The sequence below is a fragment of the Mauremys reevesii genome, linkage group 9 (genome assembly GCF_016161935.1).
Source record: "Mauremys reevesii isolate NIE-2019 linkage group 9, ASM1616193v1, whole genome shotgun sequence".
Taxonomy (NCBI): domain Eukaryota; kingdom Metazoa; phylum Chordata; order Testudines; family Geoemydidae; genus Mauremys; species Mauremys reevesii.
The window spans coordinates 84,010,992-84,031,733 of NC_052631.1; the positions used below are offsets into that span (position 1 = coordinate 84,010,992).

Sequence of the window (20,742 nt, forward strand, 5' to 3'; positions counted from 1 at the left end):
GCAGCCACTTAAAAACATTTCAAATGTTGGTACCTTGCCAATTTTTACCCAGGAGACAACTATACCCCCAGGCAATACAAGCACATAAAGAGATGAGATGACATAATTTTTCACTATTTCCCAAATAATAGTTGTACTTGGATTTAGGAAGATTCTTCATGTTCTATTGCAAGATCACCACAACGATGTACTGATTCTGACTTGCTTCATACTTCTACCTCCAGGGGCGGCTCTAGACACCAGCGCGCCAAGCAGGCGCTTGGGGCGGCCGTTTCCCGGGGGGGGCGGCATTTGGCTCCGGTGGAGCTCCCGCCGGCATGCCTGCGGCAGGTCCACCGGAGCCCGGGACGAGCGGACCTGCCGCAGGCATGACTGCGGCGGGTCCCGTCTTCCTGCGGCTCGGTTGAGCTCCGCGGGTGCGCGGCTGCGGCAGGTCCGCTCGTCCCGGGCTCCGGTGGACCTGCCGCAGGCATGCCGGCAGGAGCTCAACCGGAGCCGCGGGAAGAGGGGACCCGCCGCGGGACCGGGGAAGGGCGGCGCAGCGCTCCGCGCTGCTTGGGGCAGCCCGATTTCTAGAGCCGCCCCTGTCTACCTCTCTAGTCATAAAGGTCATTCCAGACATAATTGATATTCATTTGTAGTTCTCCTCTCTCTCTCTCTCTCTCTGAGTCTTTACATTCCCCTTACACAATACATAGGACAGTTAAAAAAAATGAATACATTAAAACTGCAACTGGCAACAATGATCCCTGTGTTGTGTTGCTCAAATCAGTTCTGGGACAGCATGTGTTACGGTTATCTTCGTTCTCTCTCCATCACCTACTCCTTCTTATAGTTTAAACACACTCACTTGTATTTTGTCTAAAATTAGGCTGCAAGTTCTGGGTCCTAAAGACTGGCTGAAAATGTTCCCTTTCATGCACAAATTTGGTAGCATTTGTAGAAGAAATTTAAAAATCAGGTTTAGCATTTTTCAGCCAAAATCTTTCTACAACTGGAGCCTACTTTCCCTTCAGTTTGTGCATATTTGAGTCACAATATGAGTTAAACTGACATACAGAATTTAAGACAAAGCCCCCTAGTACTGAAATGCAATACATTTTTCTGGTATCAGAGGGGTAGCCATGTTAGTCTGGTTCTGTAGAAGCAGCAAAGAATCCGAAGAAGTATCTTGCATCCGAAGAAGTGGGTATTCACCCACGAAAGCTCATGCTGCAAAACGTCTGTTAGTCTATAAGGTGCCACAGGATTCTTTGCTGCTTATACATTTTTCTGTGGAGTGACAGTAAGAGTAACACAGCAGAGTTTAAAGCCACAATAAGAGTAATAAAAGTAACATGATTTCAAAAACTTACTGTCCAATACTTGATGACATACTTGAAGACTGTTGCAGCAATATACATGCAATACAACAAAGAATACATTAAAAACAGTAGAAAGAATTTGTAGTTAGAAAATCCAACGCAGTTATTCACCCTAGAGAATTAAAGCAAAGTTGAAATCAGGATACTTATAGCACACGTGATCCAAAGACAAGGAATACGAAAGTGATTTTTTAAAAATTTTCTTTAGGTGCTTGATTATATAAAACACTCTGTTCAATAATAGCTCCCCTTAGTGGTAACAATGAAATGTAATGAGTTCTTGTTTACTTTTCTATTTTACCTGCAAGCAAAAGTCACACCAAACAAAACATGATAAATGTATTTGATAACATCAAAAGACCAGACCTCAATCAGTTTGGTCTCATTACTAGTTTGTCACAGAGATGGGCTCAAGCTGCAAAATTTATATTTAGATCTCGATTTCAAATGCCCCAAACCCTGAAGATATTCAGATTTGGGATTTTGATTTGGCTTGTATGGGCCATTTGGGCCTGAATCACCACTGACAACCACCTCGTGGAGTAATTTACACATGTGCAAAGTGAGTGCAAAAAGGTAGTAAATCAGAATTCTCCATTCACATTGGTGTTAGTGTCTTATGCCTTCTTTATACTTGTGTAAATCTCTCCACTAGGTGTGGATCAGTGGTGAATCAGACTCACATCTGGACCTGGGTTCAAATTTGGAACCCTCTACACAGACCTATGTCTGTGTTGACTCTGATTCCTGAAGTCTCCCTTCTAGTAAAGGGTAGAGAGTAGCAGAGCTGAGAAAACCCAGTGACAATAATTCAAAAATCTCAACCCAGGTAGTTCTGGGAAAGAAGTATATGGAGGCAAACTCTCCAAATGTGATCTTAAATTTTTCATGCACTATTCTGCAGACATCATCACATATGCACAAATGACACAATTTCATATGCATACTGCATGCAAATACTATTGGTGGGTGCAACTACTAACTGCTTGCCCAAATGCTTATGTACCCAAAATGAAAGGTAGGGTTGAGGCACCTTTACAAATCTGGATAATAATCTAAGAGTACATTAGTTTATAACAGCTTTTAAAAATACAGTTAATAAAACAAGAATATTCCTTATTTGTCCCTCAAAAGAAATCAAATGCTCCAAACAAGCCTTCCCAGTATGGCCATTTCATACACTGCCAAACACAGAAAGAGAGACATCCTCCGTGATAAAAGGAAGAGGCATGCGGACACTATACCAAGAAAAAGGATTTAAACAGCCTTTACTTTCAGAAAGATACAGACCAATATCCTGGACATACCATGGGCAATGATGATCCATTTTTAACACACACCTGCAAAAGGAAAGAAAAAGAATACAAAAAAGAGGATCCGTATGTTTGGAACTTAGACTCATATACAAAGACTCCACCAACTGTAAGTCAGCAACAAAATCTTCAGTTTTGTGTTGTATTTCTACAAAGAGATAGATTTAAGATGGCTGCTATCATTCCATCATTCTTAAGGCAGCCACCATGTTTAAGGTGGACTGTTTGTTGTTCTTGTAAGAGCTACTGACGTCCTTGGTGCTGTACAAGACAAAAAATGAAGATGGTTCCTGCTCTGGGGTGTGTACAATCTTTGCATTACCAATACGTAGCAAAGGCCTGACATATTAAAAAAATACATTTTTTGAGTGCACTGATGGTGGCTAGTGCCTTTCATAAGTTGGCAAACCTTCCACCAGATTCACACCCATGCAGGCACTAGTGTAGGAAACTATAACCACAAAACTTCTTAGGGACACGAAGTGTTTTGGGAGTGCAAATGCTGACACTTTCGTGCATGTAGGTGCTGGCACACATATGTACACAAGACCTAGCAGAAGCCCTTTTGACTGTTTTGCCCTTACTGTGTGGCTGTTCTTGAACACAGAAAAACATCTGGGGGTACACCTCTGTGTTTAAAGACATTGTCATTTTTGTTGCTTAGCAGTGGCTCAATTCACTGGAGTCAAAACATTTCAATAACTTACATAGCACAAACAGAACAGTGGTGACAACGGTCAGGCTTGATTAGCTGGCATCTATCACAGAATCGAATAGCTAAAATTAAACACAGAAGTATTAGTGTTAGTAGTCAGTGTTAAATAATGAGCAAGAAGAGAACACACATTTAACACTCTATTCATGTTCTCATCCCTTCCCGCATAACTGGCTTTCTACACAACTTAACAGTTGATTTCGGCTGCCAGGCAAAAAACAGATAAATGGTGGTCCTAATACTCCTAGCGGCTGGCTTTGCGGTGAATGTATATCCAGCTTGAAGGTAGTTAAAAGAAACGTAGAAACAGGATGTGTGTGTACATGTACATTTGTGTTGTGGCTTTGAAAAAAGCTCCATTTAAACAATGGCCTAGTACAAAAGTTGCTTACTTCAGATCCTAAGTTTGCTGACTAAAGAATACACAGGCCTGAACGCTGCAGCAACTCCAACCATAGAACTCCTTTAGGCTTCAACAAGAGTTCCAGGTGTTACTCCGGATGGCATTCTGTGCCAAAAAATTAAAAATTCTGCGCACAATATTTTAAAATTCTGCAAATTTTATTTGTCAATAAATAAATAAATGTGGAGGCTCCAGCATGGCATTGGGAAGCACAGGCCAGTGGCTGCACAGAGGTGGGAGATCACTGTGCAGCTCCCCTCAGGACACGGACTCAGCGGTGAGGCTGCACCCAACCTTGACGCAGCGCAAGGACCGGGCCTGCCCCAGAGACACCCCAGGGCCTCACCCCTCTGTGCCAAGTGCACTAGGTGTGGGCAGGCAGACTCAGCAACACAGGATCCAAGTGTGGAGGTGCTTAGTGTGAGGCGATCCAGGTGTGGGGTGAGAAGGTTCTGTGTGGGGCAATCTGGGTGCAGGGTGGCTCAGTGGGGGGATCTGGATGCACAGGGGTTTGTTGGGGGGTTCTGGGTGCAACGTTAATGGGACTCTGCAGGTGGGTACAGATGAAGGTGGCTGGGGCTCAGCAAGGTGCGTGTCTGGCTGTGGGAAGACAGAGCTCAGCAGGGGAGTCTGGGTGCAGAGGGTGGTGGTGGGGGAACCTCAGTGGTGGGGTTCAGATGCTGCGGGAGTGGGGCTCAGTGGGGTGGGGATCCAGGTGCAGCTGGTTGGGGCTCAGTATGGTGGGGATCTGGGTGTGAGTGGCTCGTCAGGGTGGTCCAAGTGCAAGGGGAGTAAGGCTCATTGGGGAGGTCTGTTTGCGGGGGGTTGGGGGGAAGAGATGAGGTTTGGTGGGAGGGTCTGGTTATGAGGGGAGGGTCTAGATCGGGGTTGGCAACCTTTCAGTAGTGGTGTGCCGAGTCTTCATTTATTCACTCTGATTTAAGGTTGTGTGCGCCAGTAACACATTTTAATGTTTTTAGAAGGTCTCTTTCTATAACTCTACAACATATAACTGAACTATTGTTGTATATAAAGGAAATAATGTTTATAAAATGTTTAAGAAGCTTCATTTAAAATTAAATAAAAATGCAGAGCCCCCTGGACTGGTGGCCAGGACCCAGGCAGTGTGAGTGCCACTGAAAATCAGCTTGTGTGCTGTCTATGGCACACATGCCATAGGTTGCCTGCCCCTGGTCTAGATGCATGGGGGTTGGACGGATGGGGGAGCAGCTCCCTGTACAATGATCCTTCCCTCTGCAGCTAAGGAGCGATTGGTGCAGGAAGCACGTGGGGGGCGGGAAGAGAGAGAGAGTTTGCAGAGCTTCCTACAGCCGGGGGAGAAATCTGGGGGTAGGTCTGACACAGCCCTGGATGCCATGCAGGGGAAGAGGAATTCCCACGTCCTCCCCAGCCCAGCTGGAACTAGTAGCTGAGCCCAGCACAGGGTAGGAGCCACCAGCTGGGTCTTCCCAAGTCCTGCCCCCTGCCCCACAGTGTTTTACCTCTCTGCAGGCTGCACTGGGCATCTAAAACATACTGCTGGGGAGAGTCACATGACCACTCTTGTGGCTTCCCTTTGCTTCCCTGTCAGAAAGTAATTTTTCTGCAGGGAAGCAAATAAATCTGCAAGGGACAAATTCTGTGCATGCGCAGTGGCACAGAATCCCCCCCAGGAGTAACAATTTGTATTTGGCTGCAGAACTAGGTCCATGAGGGACAATAACTGTTGACCTCATTATGGGACCATGTCCTACAGTCTTTACTCTTTGAAATGGGAAAAAAAGGCTACACGATTTGGTTCTACACATAGGTGTAGTTTGGCTTCCATCTTTGAGGGGGCAGCTGCAGTCAGGCCAAAGGGGCCACATGGTGGGGCATGGGAACAAATTCCATGCCTGCCTGAGCTGTAGTTTGGGGGCAGAGGGGGCAATACCCTCTTATCCCCCCCCCCAAGCTATGCCCATGATTCTACATTAATAAGTATAGCCTGGGAACCCAGCTATGGTCTCCAAACTATAAATACAGAAAGGAAGACAACATAAGGCTACTAAGCACCCGGAACTCTACTTGGAAATGGGATAAGTATTCAAGGATTTCTCGTTTTCCCCAATCAGGAGGGTTGGAGGAGGAAGCCAAGAAGGAAATCCTTTTAAACTAACGTTATTTCCTCAGCATTAAAGTTCTGAGCACCCAAATCCTTTAGCAGTATGTCTTGGCACGAAGGATTTGCTGTTACTTGCCAGTATAAGCTGGATTGCCAGCGTAGCATGCTTAGTAAGATTGAATAGATTTACATCAACAAAGCCCTCTGCTTAGCTGACCTCCATTCCCCGTTCTTGTGTACACTGGCAACTTCCTTGCCATTTCAACAAGAATCTGCCTCTGCACGTCCGGTCTCTCTTCATTTTCATAGCGCTCTTTGTCAGCATAGGACATATGGAACTAGAAGCAGAAATGATGAGAGGACCAGTTATCCATGTATAGTACAGTAATATTTCAAAGGTAGGCCAGGTTGGAAAGCCATTATCCTCCCACTACTTCCAAAGCACAAACATTAATTACACTTAGAAGGGCTTTCATTTCTGAGATAAACAGAGAGGTATTCACTGTTGGACAGACCAAATGCTGGGAAACTAACTGATTCACTCATAAGAGAGACAAACTGAAACTGAGGTCACAGCATAATATATTAGCTTCACTACTACATGTTGCCTTAGATGTTTTCTCTTCATTAAATAACTAAAATAATAATGATGATAATAATAATAACGGCACTTACACTGCACTTTATGAGGCAGATTCTTTTCTCGGTTACATTCGTTCAAATCTGGAGTATTCCACTGACATAAATTTACATCTTTGTAAGTAAGCTCAGACTCTGGAGCTGTATTTTTAAAGTGCTGCACAAACATTCATTAACTCAGCCTCATAACAGCCTTCTGAGGTTGGTATTTTGCCAAATATTTTACCAAAGGGTATAACGAAGCACAAAGAAGTGAAGTGACTTGAGTATAGTCAGACAGTAAATCAATGCCAAAGATTAGAATCCAGGAACTCCTGGCTCCCAGTCCTGTGCTTCAATGCAGCATGCTCGGTCTTAAAATACCCTAAAATTAAGACTATGATTTTTCTAGTAAATGAATCACAATCTACATTTTAGTGAAGTGATTCTTCCAAATGCCTCTTCTCCCTCATTGTTGTGCTCTTGGACAGTGATTTTTCTATTTTTATAATTACCACAGAAGGACATTTTGCTACTGGGATAGGTGTCTCCTAGGTGTATATAGGCAGGAATTGGCAAATTAAACAATAGACACATGCCTAGGGGCCTGGCTCCAGGGCCGCCCAGAGGATTCCGGGGGCCCGGGGTCTTCGGCGGCGGGGAGCCCCGCTTCGGCGGTAAGTCGGAGGCGGGGGGGTCCCTCTGTTCCGGGACCCGCTGCCGAAGTGCCCCAAAGACCCACGGCGGGGACCCCCCGCCACCGACTTACCGCCGAAGCGGGACCCGCCGCCGAAGTGCAGCCCCCACCGCGGGTCTTCGGGGCACTTCGGCGGCGGGTCTCGGAACGGAAGGGCCCCTGCCGCCGCCGAATTACCGCCGAAGACCCAGCTGCGCTCCAGCGGCGGGTCCCGCTTCGGTGGTAAGTCGGCGGCGGGAGGTTCCTTCCGTCCCGGAGCGGAAGGACCCCCCCCCCCCGCCAGCGAAGACCGGGAGTGAAGAAGCTCCGGGGACCCGGGCCTCGCGAGAGTTTTCCGGGGCCCCCGGAGCGAGTGAAGGACCCCGCTCCAGGGGCTCCGAAAAACTCTGGTGGGGGCCCCTGCTGGGCCTGGGGCAAATTGCCCCACTTGCCCCCCCCTCTGGGAGGCCCTGCCTGGCTCCCACAGTCATGTGATATCAGAAATTCAGCTTTCGTTTAAAACAAAAAATATGTTTCAAGCCTTCATGGTTGCCAACCCCCACCCCGAAAATATGAAGCGAGTGTAATCAATGCAGTGACATTTGTCTGAGTCTGCAGATAGCCTCCAACAGAGGGCAGACCAGCCAACACTAGAACCAGGGAGAAAAACAACCTGGCCCACATCCACTCTAGGACAACTGACATGCCTCCAAGGGTGCAACACTTTTGCTGCTCAAGAAGCCCTGTCACCACTACCACTGCACCCTTTGAGGACCTCCAGGCAGGCATGTCTAGGGCTCCATATTGTTTTAATCCAGCTCTGTATACAGGAGCCAAATCTCAAGGTCCTTACTCAGGAAAAATTCTCATGGAATTGGTGTGAAGTTAGACTGAGTAAGAACCTCAGGATTGATTAAATGCTTAGGGATCGAAGACATTAAAAATATGTAAATTAATAATAATAAATCCCGTTATCCTCGACCATTTAAAATCCTGTTAGCTCCAAAACCACTTGAAAGTAAAGCAACACCATGCCTGCTTTAAACTACCTAGACAGCTTAATTTAAACAGTTCTCAGAACAGTTCAACTGCACTCTTTTTTATGGACAGCCACGGACACGTTTCCATCTAGCCAGAAAGACTCATCAGTTGTCCTTGGCCACAGTAGCATAGGTGGATTTCTTGAATTCTCCCTTTCTCTCCACTTTCTTCTTTTCTTTGTCTTAGGCTTGCAGTGGATGAAGAGTACTTAGGCGCTTACCTTTTTATCTGGCTGCAGCGGAAGAGTAAAAACAGACTTCCAGTATGTCCACACAAAAAGCACAAAGATGACATGGAATACTATGAGGTAGGCCACTAAGAGAAGAAAAGAATAATGAATCATAAGCAGAAGTCACTCTATACTCTTCACCATTCAGGGCGCTTCATTTAAAAAATATTATGCTCCAATGGCATTTTATATCATGGGAAAAATCAAATATCTTATGAACTGTTAACTACAGCTGTCAAAGCTCATGCGACAAAGCAAAATGGGAAAACATTTCTTTTCAGCAAACAGGCAAAACAGAAATGATCACAGCTGTGGGGCAGGTTTGTAATCCATCAGAAATGTCATTATCATATGAAAAACAAGGTACCTGGAACAATCTTATTTCAATATACAAACTTCTTCACTTGAAAGAATTTGGGAGGACATGAGACATTGAAATGAGGCATATGAAGAGACTCAGAAGGGCAAAGGGCAGTTCTGATTCAGCTGATCTTGTTAAAATGCTCAAACACACTACAATATTAACTACTGTTACATCCATGGGCGGCGGGTAGCATAGGCAGGGGAAGGCTGTGCCTCCCCAAACAGCCAGGCGTGGCCCTGCCCATGCTCCGCCCCCAAGACCCCTCCTGCCTGCTTCCGGTTCCCTTCCTGCTCTTCTGTGGCAGAGACGCTGGGGCAGGCAGGCTGGGGCTGGTGCGCACAAGATCTTTGGCTGGGGCCATGCTGCACTGCCCATCTGTCCAGCCAGTGCTGGGACCACGTGCCTGCCCAGTGCTCCAGGACTGGGGGTGCTCCGGCTGTGCCACCCACCCAGTGCTGGGGCTGAGGGCGTGCAGGGGGAGCTGCGGGGGGGAGTGGTGTTCCAGGCTCCAGCAATTTTATACAATAAGAGATTACACCTTCCTCTGAAGCATCCAGGTTGCCCACTATTGTAGACCGAATGCCTGTTCAGATGCATTATTGATCTTTCCAGTGAGTCATTCGCTATATATATAAGTGCCTAGTTATTTATATATAACTAGAGTATAGTAATTTAGAAGTAATGTAGGATTCTCTGTGCATACCAATAATATACATAGTATGTATACATGTGCTGGACTGAAAAAATTCTGAGAGGCTGAGGTGTCCTAAAAGCTCTTTTCCTTTCTCTGTGAAATAAACAGTAGCTTACTTCACAACCCCTCCAAGACATTTTCCCTGCTCTGGATAGTGCAAAGTAGTCTTAAGCAAGTCACACTTATTTAAGAAACTCATCTCAGGAGTAATAGAATTCACACTGGAAATGGCTCCCACTGAGGCAGATCCAAATATTCCACTGACTTCAGATGAAACAGCGAACTGCAGAACAGCAATGCACTGTTTTTGGGGGCACATATTTTTAAATAACATAGGCAGAATGAAAGAGACATAACTAAGGGATGCTAGTTACTTGGGAGTGACAAGCCACTAGCTCGTTCTGTAGTATCCCAGCAGGATAGGGCAAGCACTCAGCCACTCTTAAACCGTCATTTAAGGAGATAGCTCTTGCTGAAGGTTTAGTTATGCTGGTTAGGTGGCACAGTAGGGCTTCTCTGGGAAAAAAGGGTCAGGGTGAGCAACCTTTTCTCCAGGGAACTTACATGCAGTGATTTAAGTTCACTGGCAAACTTTACAAAGAAGATACATTTTGCTGGATCATCAACTTATTGCCCTATTTTCTACATTTCCTTTGTGATCACTTAAGATACTGGGGCAGTACTTTGCTGCAAAGAGAACCTGCTTGGTGCAGCACTGAAAGAGGAGGCCATCAGGGAGTGAGTTACGGCTCCCCAGTTCTCTGCTTTGGAAGCTGTTCTTGTGTGTTCGGGCTGACATGGGTCCTGAAGGGCCAGTCTGCCAGATGAAGATCAGCAAAGCTGCTACTCTGCCCCATCCCCTGGGATGGGTTGTGTGGGAGCTATGCATGCCAGCTGTAAACCTGCTGGGGACTCTCCCATGCTGTAGAAATCTCCAGCAGGGGAGACAGTGCCAGACTGCATCCCCTTTGTACCAAAGTAGCACAAAAGGGATGGAGCAAGACAGAGAATCTGGCTCAAAGGGCCAAATGGCAAAACTCCCATTGACCCCAGCGCATGGGGCTGGAATTTGACCCACTGACAGTACGTGCCAATGGTAGCTCTGTCTAATCCTGCCAGCTCCTCCTGCCTGATTTATTCAGTGACCTTGCAGTTCTGTTTCTGCTCCATGAGAATAAACTTTCACATTACCAAGCGAATTTGAAGAAGGTGCATGCAAACAAGGAGAGTGCAGTGGTGAACTAGTAATGGGACATAAAACCTTTCACCCCTAGGCCACTAGCCGTAATTCATATAGAGACTGTAGTCTAAAAGTCATCATCATTCAATGGCTGCCCAGTGGCCTATGGAAAATGAGTTTAGTGGTCTTGGTCGAGAGGTGTCTATTTTACAAAACTATTAAAGGGGGCATTAATTGAATGCCTCGATACAGCAATGAAGAAAATTAATTGGGGCCACAGAGACTGAACTACTGTTTAGAGATAGTGTTTTTACAGAAAAAGTAGGATAACGTGTGTGGAGGTGATTTGGGAGCATGCCCTGTTGCCCGTGTTGTACTTGTTCTGGGAATAAACAGAGGATTTCCACTTCCAATTGACACCTTTCACTAGCACGTAGAGAGGTTAGAACACGTCTCTTGATACATGCTATATACATACTGGTAATCTGCAATCAGGGGGGAGGAAATATTGAAAGAGTATGATGGTTTAATAGAATTCTACAAGAAGTTACTGTTTGTGGTCTGTTGGAGTGTGGAAATGTTTGCTTTTAAATTTTCTTGTTACTGAATTGAAAGATCCTACTATTTGGAGATTCAGTGCAAATACCCTTTCCCTCCCTTCCCTTGAGAGCTGCATGTATCTAAATATACAAAAAATGGTTTCAATTGCTTTCTTTAAATAGATGTTCATGCACTTTTGGAACTATGGACAAATGCCAAGGTATTTAATAAGATTCACCTACCTTGTTCTACGGGATTGGTTAGAGTCACTGAAAAAGAAAAAAACAAGTATATGTTCATGCAGCAGATGAAATTCCAAAGCAGTCTATAATCTTTTCTAAAACAAAATAAAAAAAAAATTCAATATGCTAGAAGATCAAAAAGAAAGGATTCTCTATTTTGATCATTAAACCGTGATCAGACATAACACTACACCTGGGAAAGTATCTCTTTTCATTTATTCACTTGAATGGCCTCCATAATAAAATGTATTTTCCATTCCTACAAAATGTAATTTTTCTCAGGAGTCCCAATGGTATTGATGCCTGCAAGATAATCAGGGCTCCTCTAACAGCCTGTCCAAATAACAGCTTCACTTATTTACTGATATGCCTGCTTGGAGCTAGTTTCCAACTGCTTTCATTTCTACATTGGAAGTCTTGTTTATTAATATCCAGGGAGGTACAGTTAATTTTGTATCAGTGTAAAATTAAAACAGACTGGCTACCTGGCGAGGCCATGACAATCAGTGGTACTCGGCAATGACACACTGGGTTTTACTAGGACCCATCTAGCTGCAATCTGGATTAACAGGGCACCAAGAGCACTATGGAGCTCACTGCTTGCTTCAACCTGCAGGGAGGAGGGGTACATTGCTCAAAAGCTACTCTGAGTAAAGAGCAGTTGCATAGTGGGGAGGCGGGGGAGAGCTGCAGAGAGATTTGTGTTGCTCAGTAGTTACCCCTCCAGGTTGATTTAAGGAGCGGCAAAACTGGCAAGCTGCAATAGGAGATCTGCCCAGTTCTCAGCTGGTGGTTAGTGGCTCTGAAGCTGAGCCTTGCTGGTGGATAAAAAGAACAAATTCTCAGGAAATGCACAAGTGTCATTAGCCACGATACATTTTTGGTAAAGAAACTGAGGTCCAAAAAGATCTGTCATTTTAGCGGATACTTCTACCTCTTCCCTCATTTCCAAATTTCTCTCTCTCTCTCTCTCTCTCTGGGGAGGGAACAAGATTAAAAAATCTCTGTTACAGAAATTTGGGTGTTTTTTAAACTCTGTTACAAGTATGGCAAATATTTCTAAAACTGACTATTGAATAAAAACACAATTACTCCATGTGGGAAACTGACGACAAAGTTACACAGGTAACTTTACACATATGATCAGACATTTTGATACAGCTTAGTATGTGTAATTACACCTTCAATTTTTTTGAAGTTTCAACACCTTTTGGCAAACATTCATAAACAAACAAGCTTTTGGGCGGTGATTCATTTGCTCCAACAAGCTAAACCTAGTGGGATCAAGACAGTATTTAAAAGGGAGACTTCCCCCAGGAAAACACAGGGTTCTACAGAAAGAGATACTGATGAATTAAGAGAAGTTGTTGGTACCATATTGTGGTATTAAGGAGCTCCTACTATTCTTGACTATCCTGGGGTCATATAACTTAGATGAAGAGTTATAAATGCTTAAGTTAGAATGATAATACACAATCTCTTGTGTCAGTAGCAGGAAACATGAATTTAGAAGACGGGATAAAACCACCTCGAAAACTGATCAGATCTGATCCACATTTATCTAGAAACAATGGCTGGCCCCCTCCATACCATTTTTAGAGTCATTATTCAGCTTCTGGGAAAACATCAATGCTCTGGTCCTTTGGAACGCCTAATGTTTCCAAAACAGCTGTAGTTTCTACCTGGGTAAATAAAGACTTAACTACATCGAGTTTCATCTCATTAATTTATCTTATACCCATGACAGAACATAATTCAGGTCCAGCCCCCTATGTTGAGGGCAGGGCTGAGTAAACCTGGACCTTCCCTGACAGGTGTATGTTTAACCTGCTCTTAAAAACCTCCCACAATGAGGATTCCACAATCTCTCTTGGAAGTCTATTCCAGATCTTAACTACCCTTACAGTTAGAAAGTTTTCTAATATCTAATCTAAATCTCCCTTGGTGCAGATTAAGCCAATTACTTCCTGTCCTACCTCAAAGCCCTCTTTATAACAGCCTTTAACACACATAAACACTGTTATCAGCTCCCAGTCTTCTTTTCTTAAGACTAAACATGCCCAGTTGTTTTAACCTTTCCTCACAGATCAGGTTTTCTAAATCTTTTAATCATTTTTATTGTTCCTCTCTGGACTCTCTCAATTTTACAAGATCTTTTCTAAAGCGTGGCCCCCAGAATTGGACACAGTACTTTAGCTGAAGCATGAGCAGTGCCGAGTAGATCAGGACAATCACCTCTCATTTAACATTCCTGTTAGCACACCTCAGAATGACATTGGCCATTTTTTTGCAACTGCATCACATTGTTGACTCACATTCAATTTGTGATCCACTATAATCACCAAATCCTTTTCAGCAGTTCTTCCATCTAGCCAGTTATTCCCCATTTTGTAGTTGTGCATTTGATTTTTCCTTCTTAAGTGTAGTGCTCTGCACTTGGTTTTATTGAATTTTGTCTTGTTGATTCCAGACCACATCTCCGATTTGTCAAGGTCATTTTGAACTCTAATCCTATCTCCCAAAACACTTGCAATCCCTCCCAGCTTGGTGTCATCCACAAATTTTATAAGCACACTCTCCATTCCATTATCCAAGTAATTAATGAAAATACTGAACAGAACCTGATCCAGGACTGACTGCTGCAGGACTCCACTAGAAACAGCCTCCCAGTTTGACAAAGAACCATTGATAACTACTCTTTGAATATGGTCTTTCAACCAGTTCACATGGAAAATACAAATTAGAATAAGAACTGAGATGTATTGTTTATGCTGATGAAGATGGCGTTTGTTAATGCCATGCTACCTGGTATTTTTGAGCTGTAGCCTATTTGAAATCAGCTAAGTAATCAGGTTTTCACATTTGAATATGCAATATCCTCTTCCCTTTTCTTTGGTTCTTTGAAAAATCAGCACTACAAGGCCTCGCTAGCATTACACAACTGCTGTCTGGCTCCCTCCTAAGGCTCATTTTGATGCCCACAGTAGGGCCCTCCCAGGCATCGTAAGCCCAAGGTTCTGCTTTAGTGGGAGTAGAAGCTTTAACCCTATGGTTTTGCAACAGTTTGTTCTTTTCCCTCCTCCTTGACATGGCATAATATTCACGCCTCCAGCACACTCATTCCCTGTCATTCTCATGCTGTGGCAGCATCCACCAGCCAGGCACTGGAACCAGACCCCCTCTGAAGCACGGCTTCATATCCAAATCAGGCAGCAATAGCTGCAGTGATAATAGCATGAGATATTCCCTCTGGAATAGAGCACATCACCTCTACACTGTTTCAAACTCACAGTGGTACTATGTTACAGAATCTGAAAGAAAAACTGTATTATGCCAAGAGTTCGGAAGGGACATCTTAGTGCTCTAAGCATCAGTTTTCAGATATGTACATTCCCTAGAAAAGCAGATTCAAATCCTAAGAGCATCAATTCAGCCATTCATCCTTCCAATACAGATAAACTGAGTTTCATACGAGTGTAAGAGAATGTGTGTGTCTGTCAGTCAGGTGAAATTTTAGACATTGAGGTCCTGTCTGTTCTGCATGGGCTTTGAAGAGACAAATGGTTAGTTTGACCAAGAACACAGGAAACAAACTTCCTGTTCCCTCACTGTCATTCTGTTTGAAACACTTTACCCAGTGTGTGGCTGCAGAACAATCTACAGTTGAAAAGTGCGATATTGGCCCAATTGACTTTAATGGGAGTTGGATTTGATCTTATAAGAACTAAATATTATTACTAAACTTATGTAGCCCTGCTATCAAAACACTTTCCAAAACTCCAATGGTACTTTAGGTATATATTTTGTTAACCCCTTCATGTCCTTGGGATAACAAACTACTGACCATATCTGCGCAGATGGGGGTTACAGCCCCTTTAAATTAATTCCTAAAAGGAATAAAGTAGTTCTAATCTCAGTAAAAGGAAAATTAAAAAAAAAGTCATGGGGTGGCTTCTCTTGACTGCATGTTGAAATGAAACAACAAATGCAGGGCAACTTCCTTGTACCTAGTCCAGCTGTAGAAAAACAAAAATAGATCTCACCATGGTTACTGCCCTGGCTACCACCAGTACAGTCCTGAGCACAAGACAAGCAAATGTTTCTGCGGTTTCTCCACTCCCCTCATTGGTGTTTGGTTCAAGAGCCTCCTAGGTTAGGAGGAGACCAGAAAGCAGCTCTTTCCTCATCTCAGAAACATCCCTCAGTCCTCTTTGGTGACCTCTGCTTCCTTTATTTGGCTTTACCCCAATAAAGAGGCACAGCCATCAGTTCCACCTCCCAAGAGCTTAACAAACACAGCTGTCAGCTCTTCTTTCCAGGACTGACAGCTCTACCCATCTCTTTTAGGAGCAGCATCTTCCTTTCTGCCTAGTGAGGAGGTTCAACCCCTTCTTGGGTTACATGATAGGCACATAAGTGGTGACCCATGAAGGGATTCAGGCTTTGTGACGCCTTTTAGGTGCCTAGAAAAATCACACAAATGCTGCTGAGATCCAGAAAGCCTGTGTTAGGTATCTAAGTTCCTTATACAATGAATGGGGAGGGATAGGCCCCTTAGACTGCAATCCACAAAGCCAGCATGCTAGGTGGGAAGCCACCTAAGCTAGCCAATGAGAGATGCTGACCAGAGGGGTGTATGTTAAGCCCGGTCCCTCTCACAGAGATAAGCACCTAACTATGGGTTGCAAGGAGGCATCTATCTTTGCTAGTGATCCAGGAACCAGGAGAAGATAGGCATTTGGCCACCAAAGCTGCATGTAGGGAGACAGGGAGACAGAAGAACCAGGAGGACTTCCCATATAACCTGCAGTCTAATGCATAGGGTAATCCTGCAGGATGTTGGAGACCCCCTGATTCAAGTCCCCCGTCCTACTGAGGGGTAGAAGGGATTTGAACAGGGGTCTGCCACCTGTTAGGTGAGTGCTCTAATCACCAGGCTATGGAGTCATTTTAACTCTTTCTCTGGTCCAATTACTATTTATTATTCCATTGTTTAAATTAAAGTGGAATGCCTTCAATAGGAGAGACTGAGGAAGACCTACATCAGGCTATTCCATAGTCTGGTGGCTAGGGCACTCACCTGATCTATCTCTGGTGCCTAGAGAATGGACATGTGCACATGCCCAGAGGCGCTGAGTGAGTTTAGGTACCTATTGGATTAGGTGGCAGCCAAGCAGGCATTTTCAGGACTACAGTGGTGCTTAAAAACAGGATTCAGGTGCTTATAAACGGGACGTAGCTGCCTAAATACCTTCATGGATTGCACCCAGACATCCTACCACAAAGTGCTATAGAAATGTTAAATACTATTACACGGATTATATTATTTTAAACTTGCCTGCAAACTTATTTATTTTAGCCTCTTAAGTAATACTGCGACAAAACAATTTATTGTAGACTGCACTGATTGTTCTTATGCATTGGTCATTCAAGTAGCAAAAGCCTAGGTTAGATAAAAGAGAGAAAAGAAATTGGTCTGAACTGCAGAGCATCACTCACTATTCTTTATTTAATTTCAATGGAAACCACTGTTAAATACGGTTCAGGGTCCATTAACATGAAATTTCATTGGAAGTCTGTGTCTTCCCCGATCCCCTCAACTTCATATTTATTTTTATTAACCCATCCCCATAGCATCTGAGAATATGAGATTCAGATTCAACTCCACATTCAACAGCCAACGATACCAGTTCAACATTAGCTGAGAAAAGAACCCAGTCATGAATCTGGCGTAGTGGGATGCCCGGTGTACCACAAAAATTCCCCAAATTAATCCCATCCTGGAACTGGCATGCTAATGGGAAACACAAATATATCGGTCATTAGAACAAGTCACTTTCTACATCTAAGGTTACATCTGTAGTACAAGCTACAGGGTGTGATTCCCCTGCTCGTTTACACATACTACCCCCTCTGCTACTGCAGCTGTATACACATAGCAAGATGCAAAAAGCAGAGCTACCTCCCCAACTCTCCTGAAACTCATGGTAAATTACATTCCCTGTGGACCCAACTGTACCAACACAAGACCAGATGAATCATCCTATTAAGACTCAGTAATACTAGTCCTTATCCACAATAACTTCACAAATAATGGTGTCTTTCTGAACTACTGCTATTGCATTAGATAATGCAAACCCAAAGTTAGTCAGTTACCCACTGTCTTGCAAGATCAGTGGTGACAGATGTTGTGTCCAAGTGACCACAGACGCTGACCAACTGGTCTATATCTGGATGTGTCTCTTTTCTGTGTAATCTACCCAACAAGAATTTAAAGGGCCCATGTGCAAAGAATGTATTTACGGCCAAACGTGCAGCTCAATACAAACACTGCTGCTCTCACCCTGCATATTAATGCCGATTTTACTACCATCATCGTATTGTCAACGCTCATGGTATCACAAGTCTCAGAATATTTAGGGCTTTTTGTCAAACCCAAGCTCTTGGGAGTCACACAATCATAAGAATCTCAGCTTTGATTTCTTTAAAAAAGATTCTAGCGTTCATGGTTGCAGGAAAAAGCTTGAGCCTTTACTCAAACCCCCAGAAAGTAAATAAAAAGCATCTAAAAACTATTATTTTTAGTTGCCATTATTTTGGGGTGCCCAAATAGTGATTTTTTTTAAAGCTTAGAGTTGGCAATGCTGCTGCCATCGTCATGGGAGAGAATATTTGTCTCCCCATCTCCTCCCCAATCTGGAAGGGAATGAATCCCCCCCGGGGCCAAATATTTAGGCCCTTTCCTCTTGCCAGACTCTGTTCAGTCCTCCCTCACCTTCTGGGAGACCCCACATACACACCCCCTCATATACAGGATGGGAGGAAATACAGGGGTGTCACCTTCTACCTCACCCCAGGTTACTGTCGCTGCTTCACACAATCACATTTATTCATCCAGTGCCCCCCCAATCCTGTTCCCCAGTCCCTCAAGTAAAGCCTCACTCCCCCTCTCACCCAGACTTAAGCTCCCAGCCCAGCCAGGTAGAGCCCCCCCACTCACCCAGCCCCTCACCCAGGAGAGCCTCCCACTCACCCAGCCCACTCCGCAGAGCCCCTCGCCCAGGAGAGCCCTCCCCACTCACTCAGCCCACCCGCGCTGAGCCCCCTCGCCCAGGAGAGCCCCCTCACCCAGCCCCCTCACCCAGGGAGAGCCCTCCCACTCACCCAGCCCACCCGCGCAGAGCCCCCTCGCCCAGGGGAGGCCCCCATTCACCCAGCCTGCCGGGCAGAGCCCCCCCCAGCCCTCGCCCAGCCCAGCCCCCTCATCAGCCCAGCCGGGCAGAGCCCCCTCGCCCAGGGAGGCCCCATTCACCCAGCCCAGCCGGGCAGAGCCCCCTCGCCAGGAGAGCCCCCATTCACCCAGCCCAGCCGGGCAGAGCCCCCTCGCCCAGGAGAGCCCCCATTCACCCAGCCCACCCACGCAGAGCCCCCTCGCCCAGGAGAGCCCCCATTCACCCAGCCTACCCGGGCAGAGCCCCCTCGCCCAGGAGAGCCCCCATTCACCCAGCCTGCCGGGCAGAGCCCCCTCGCCCAGGAGAGCCCCCAGTCACCCAGCCCAGCCGGGGAGAGCCCCCTCGCCCAGGAGAGCCCCCATTCACCCAGCCTGCCGGGCAGAGCCCCCTCGCCCAGGGAGACCCCATTCACCCAGCCTACCCGGGCAGAGCCCCCCAGCCCTCGCTCGCCCAGCCCAGCCCCAGGCCCCCTCATCAGCCCACCCACGCAGAGCCCCCTCGCTCAGGAGAGCCCCCATTCACCCAGCCTACCCGGGCAGAGACCCCTCGCCCAGGAGAGCCCCCATTCACCCAGCCTACCCGGGCAGAGCCCCCAGCCCTCGCTCGCCCAGCCCAGCCCCGAGCCCCCTCATCAGCCCACCCACGCAGAGCCCCCTCGCTCAGGGAGGCCCCCGTTCACCCAGCCTACCCGGGCAGAGCCCCCCAGCCCTCGCTCGCCCAGCCCAGCCCCGAGCCCCCCTCATCAGCCCAGCCGGGCAGCGCTCCCTCCCCCACTCACCCAGGCAGAGCTCGCACACGTAGGCGTAGTAGGACCAGAGCACCACCAGGGTGATGATAACGACCGGCACCCAGGCGAGCACCCGCTGGCAGCACCGCAGCCCCCTAGACAGAGCCATCTTCCCCCCAGCCCCAGCCGCATCGGCGATCCATAGAGAGGGGCTGGCGCAGGGCGGGGAGGCCGGCGACTCGGAACTCCACTGAGGAGGCCTGACAAGCCGCGGCTGGCGGAGGTCCGGCGCCGCTGGCCATTGCGCCGCAGCGCCCCCTGGCGGGGACTGCGCTGGCAGTGCACCGCAAAGGCCGTTCCCACGGAGCGGGTGCAGCAGGAGCAGGAGCAGGAGCAGGAGCAGGAGGGGAGGGTGGCGATGATGATGTGCAGCGTGACGGGAGCCCTGCTGGTAGGTGAGACACAAGGTGGGCGGGACAGTATCGTTCGTCTGCTGGACCAGAGAGAACTGGAGCTTCCTACAGCCAAGGAAGAGCTCCGGGAACGGCCAAAGCGCGTCTCTCACCAACAGCAGCTAGTCCAGCGACCGATATTAGCTTGCTCGCCTTGTCCCTAGCCTGTAGCAATGTCTGCTGCATGGAATACAGCCCCGCCCTTTCCCCCCAGCAGCTGTGACCAACCGAAGAAACCACAAATCTTAGAAGTCCCTTTGTTTAAGTAGCCCCACCTGCTCTTGCATTCTGCCTTCCCCTTGTTGAAGCACGTTAAGGGTCTCATAACAAAGAAATATATTTATTAAGAATATTAACAGCTGCAAGGAAATGCGTCATCATCACGCTCTCTTACAAGAGAAAATCCTATGATTACAACGTGTCTAACCGAAGAAATGGAAGAAATACAAGATCAAAGCTCAGCTTAGCCAGTGCCTAGACTACTTTGAACAGCTTTTGGTGAAAGTCCATGAACTAGCAACAACCTACAAAACCACTAATGATTATGAATTTGAACTGCTGTCTACTTGAATGTTGATCTCTCTCCATTTGTAGTGAACAAGTAACAGCTATCAGCACCAAGGTCCATGCTCCTTCCATATGTGAAAAACTATCCACACCAGCTACTTGTGGACCTATTTGGTTCCTCGCACAGTATTTGTTTTGTATACTGGAAATTCAATAAAATAACAAAAGCAAAAATATAGAATTTTTATAGCACACTGTAGTATAAATTATTCCTTTTGAAAAATTTACATCCTGGTCCCGGAGCTGTGAGTGAGATTATAGCACAAAACCACTACCTTAAT

General features: G+C 46.2%; 1 protein-coding gene across 6 annotated transcripts in view; it reads right to left on the reverse strand.

Annotated features, from left to right (window-relative positions):
• Positions 1–20,001, reverse strand: part of ZDHHC15 (zinc finger DHHC-type palmitoyltransferase 15) — a 36,705-nt gene extending 16,704 nt beyond the window's left edge. For 3 of the 6 annotated variants that reach the window (XM_039489786.1, XM_039489785.1, XM_039489784.1), the window contains exons 1-7: positions 19,494–19,760; positions 11,484–11,510; positions 8,455–8,549; positions 6,117–6,237; positions 3,385–3,454; positions 2,672–2,704; positions 1,356–1,476 (exon numbers count right to left, since the gene is read on the reverse strand). In XM_039489786.1, the coding sequence (XP_039345720.1) occupies positions 1,356–1,476; positions 2,672–2,704; positions 3,385–3,454; positions 6,117–6,237; positions 8,455–8,549; positions 11,484–11,510; positions 19,494–19,611 (585 nt within the window). In that variant the 5' untranslated portion in view covers positions 19,612–19,760. Of the gene's footprint in view, positions 1–1,355; positions 1,477–2,671; positions 2,705–3,384; positions 3,455–6,116; positions 6,238–8,454; positions 8,550–11,483; positions 11,511–11,968; positions 12,094–19,493 lie in introns of those variants that run through there. The other 3 variants (XM_039489789.1, XM_039489788.1, XM_039489787.1) reach the window with 3 other exon arrangements.
• Between the last annotated feature and the right edge of the window lie 741 nt (positions 20,002–20,742).